Source organism: Macaca mulatta, chromosome 15, assembly GCF_049350105.2.
Source record: "Macaca mulatta isolate MMU2019108-1 chromosome 15, T2T-MMU8v2.0, whole genome shotgun sequence".
Classification (NCBI taxonomy): Eukaryota; Metazoa; Chordata; class Mammalia; order Primates; family Cercopithecidae; genus Macaca; species Macaca mulatta.
Genome location: NC_133420.1, coordinates 53,781,267 through 53,785,368, shown reverse-complemented (window position 1 = coordinate 53,785,368; position 4,102 = coordinate 53,781,267). Strand labels below are relative to the sequence as shown.

At 36.9% G+C, this 4,102-nt stretch overlaps 1 protein-coding gene across 1 annotated transcript; it reads right to left on the bottom strand.

Annotated features, from left to right (window-relative positions):
• Positions 1–80: 80 nt before the first annotated feature.
• On the bottom strand, positions 81–1,037 carry LOC712843 (olfactory receptor 13C9). Its single transcript, XM_001109843.4, has one exon. The coding sequence runs from the start codon at positions 1,035–1,037 to the stop codon at positions 81–83; it is 957 nt and encodes a 318-aa protein (XP_001109843.3).
• Between the last annotated feature and the right edge of the window lie 3,065 nt (positions 1,038–4,102).

The window sequence follows — 4,102 nt, the reverse complement described above, 5'->3', positions numbered from 1 at the left end:
AGTAAAAGTATCCAAAATTCTAACATAATTCTGAAGTTTCAACAATATCGAGTGTGTTCATATTCCAGTATATTTTACACTCACTTGCTAAAGAACCTTCTGTTCAGTAGATGTTTCACTGCCTCCTTCACATCTTTGTTTCTAAGACTGTAGATTAAAGGATTCATCATGGGAGTCATCACCCCATAGAACATGGATATAATTTTGTCGGTAGCTTCCAAGTAGTCTGAATTAAATGTCTCCTTAGACTTGGGCTTCATGTACATGGAGAGGATGGTCCCATAGAATATTATGACCACAGTCAGATGGGCTGAGCAGGTAGAGAAAGCTTTGCTTCTCCCCTCAGAGGAGTGAATCTTGAGGATGCTGGAAATGATTAATGAGTAAGAGATAATAATCAAGAGCAGTGGCATCAATGTGAACAATATTGTGGCCACAAGCATGATGAACTCATTGCCTGAGATGTCAGCACAGGCCATCTTCATGACAGCTAGAATTTCACAGGAGAAATGATTGATGACATTATTCCTGCAGAAAGGCAATTGTACTACAAATGTAGTTTGTACTGCAGAGTTGACAATCCCTGCAAACCAGGACCCAACAGCCATGGGTACATAGGCATCCTTGCACATGATGATGGGATATCTCAGAGGGTTGCAGATAGCCACATAGCGGTCAAAGGCCATCATGCCCAGGAGCACACATTCTGTTGTCCCCATGGACAAGCCAAGGAACATCTGCACTGCACAGCCAGAAAGGGAAATGGTCTTTCTTTCTGAAAGCAAGCTCACCAAGGTGGAGGGAATAGAGGTGGTGGTGTAGCAGATGTCCAAGAAGGAGAGGTTCCCCAGAAAGAAGTACATAGGGGTGTGAAGGTGAGGATCCAAGATGCTGATTAAAATGAGAGTACCATTGCCTAGAAGGATGACCACATACATTAAGAATATTAGCACAAAAAAGAGTAACTCAAGCCTTGGGTAACCAGAAAGTCCCTTCAGAAAAAATTCCACCAGAATGGTTTGGTTTTCCCATTCCATTTAAATGTCTCTCTTTTACCTGTAAGAAGTCAAAAAAAAAATTTAATATAATTTATTTACATGGTAAATGCAAGTATACCAATATACAAATATAAAAATTTGCCATGAATGCAATAAAAGTATTGAAGAAAGAGAGAAAATAGGGAAGAGGAGGAAGGAATATAGGGAAAGGGAATGAAAAGAATGAACAATGCAGGTAGAGAAATAAGAGGGGAAAGCTTGTGATATTGATCACTTATTCTTGGCCAGGAACTTTGTGATGTTTTTTTTCACATGTTGCTTCCTTTAAACTCCACATTATCGTTTGAAAGATAAGAAAACCTTAAGTGAGAGAGAGTTCAGCCTAAAATCATATAACTAATGTGCAGCACAGCCTATAGACTCCAAGATTACCTGCTTGTGACCCATACTTGCCTGAAGTTTTTAAGTGAATTATAAAAGCAATACAGAGTATATTGCATAAGAGATTTGGTAATTTACTTTAAAACCTCACTCCCAGGTCAGGAGAACTCAAAAATAACCCATGTGTATTCCAACACTGAAAGAAGTGTGTCAATCTGGAGGTAGAATCATCAGAAATGAACCCAACCAGTGATTACTGTGTTCCTGATTATCCAGAGAACACGACCAATTCACATAAAGCCCAATAATCCAAAATTTTAGTGTTAAAGTGCAAACACCTTTTTCTTTGGTTAGGGGTGGAATCTTTTTGTTGTTTTTTAAAATTATCATACAGTTAGATGTCATACCATAAATTGACTTTTTATCTTTTAGTGTGTGGTTCTATGAATTTTAAAACATGTATAGATTCATATAACCACGGCCATAACCAGAACACAGAACTCTTCTGTTACCCCAAAACACTTCTTTGTGATATTCTTTTCTTAGTCACCTCTTCCACCTACCTATACATCCTGGCAACCACTGATATTTTCTATCCCTCTAGTTTTACCTTTACCAGAATGTCATATAAATAGAATCATATGAGCCACTGCCACGGGAGTTGGGTTTCTTTCACTTAAAGCCTCTGAGATCCATTCAAATTGTTACTGCTAAATAGTATTCTATTGAGTAGATTACTGTATTTTGCCTATCTGTTCACCTTTTGAAGGACATTTGGATTGTTTCCAGTTTCTGGCAATTATGAAAAGAGCTACTATAAATATTTCTGCCTCAATTTTTGTATGACCAAAAGCTTTTTTTTTTTTTAGAATAAATATCCAGGAATGAGATAATAAGCATGCTTAAATGTATAAGAAGCTGCCAAACAGTTTTCCAGAGTGGCTGTACCAGTTTTGCATTTCAACCAACAACGTATGAGAGTGTCCCTTGCTTTCCATATCATCATTTAATATTGTCAGTAATTATTCATTCATTCTAATAGATACATATTCATATTTAATTATGATTTTATTTTACATTTCTTTGATGACGAATGATGTTGAACCTCTTTCTATATTTTTTTCCATTCTTTAGTAATGTATCCATTCATATCTTTTGTCCCCTTTTTTTGTTAACAAAATGGGGTCTCGCTGTTTCTCCCAGGTCGTCCTCAAACACGTGGCCTCAAGCCATCCAGAGTAGCTGGGACTATAGATTCATAAAACCACCAACTTAACCAGAACACAGAACTACAGGCATGCACCACCCTGCTGGTTCTACTGCTTATTTTTAATTGAGGTTTATTTTTTCTTGTTGAGTTTTGAGAGTTCTTTATATATTTTGGATAGGAATTATTTATCATGTGACTTGCATATATTGTCTCCCAGTAGCTGGTTTGTCTTCTCATTCTCTAATGGAAACACCTTTTAGTTGCCATTTTAATTGGTTGCTGCCTAAGTCCCATTGAACATGATGCAAAGAAAGCCTATGACTAAAGAGACATGTTCTGACAGCACATCTCACTTTGGGTAATACTGCAGGAAAAAATCCACTGGAAAATAGCCATTCCCTGGGAATTGGGAATGGTGGATTTTGCTTAACCTTGCCTCAGAAAGTCTCAAGCTATCTCTTAATTTTTCCTCGGGAACAGTCATTTCTCCCAACCCCACCACCCCTCTACACAAACAAATTTCCAGTAGTGTCATTGTCCATTGATGAAAATGCTCCACTTAGTTCACAAAACAAAAGTAACTTCTGAAAACAAACCAGGCACTTAACACATAGGCCATTTTTCTTTATTCACAAAGCTTGGCACAAGTTTAAGATCTAAATTGAGTTCTTTGAACCTATTTCAACCATTATCTAACTAACCAGATCTGCCTTTGGCCATTATAAGGGTATTTCTCCTTTCAGCCTATTTTGCCCCTTATTTCCATCAACTCCACTTTTTACACTTTGAGATTCTTTCATACCCTAGAAATACATCCTTTTTTATCTAAATCCTAGATTCACTTTTTAAATGCTATGTTATGAATAAAGCCACCTCAATTCCAATTCCCCGTTAAATTGTGACTGAGAAGCAATTTCATGGTAAGAAACGTTCTTCTAACCACTGCCACAATGCAGCTATTATTGTGTCAAGTCCACTCTGTCTAATAGAGAGGACAAGTGCTTAAGTCCTATCTTGGTGAGTTACTAGCTGTGACCATGGGCAATTTATAAATTCTCTGAATCTCACTATCTTCATCTATAACATGGTGGTCTTAATAGGCTTATAATGGGGTTCTCGGGAGAATAAATAGGCAATGCATGTAAAGTACATAGCATGTAGTAAGCACTATTTTTTGTTTCTTTTTATCTTCTACTGACTTGTTCTTCTCTCAAATATTCTTTTATATCTCTGTCACCAGTATCAACTGCTGCACAAGTATCTTCGGAATTTCATCAATCACACTTTCTCAGGTATCAAGTCTCCTTTCATCTAACTCAACCTATTTTTTTTTTTATCACATCCATGATATGAGATGGATGCGCATTTTACCAAAGCCTACTCACTTTGCAGTGAACAGTGTTACACCATTATAACAAAAGTCCATTGCAGTTTAAAACAAGGAGCATATAGGGTGACATTTTTAAATAGAGGCTATTTCAATTCATTCATCTAAAATCTAAATGTCTGTGTG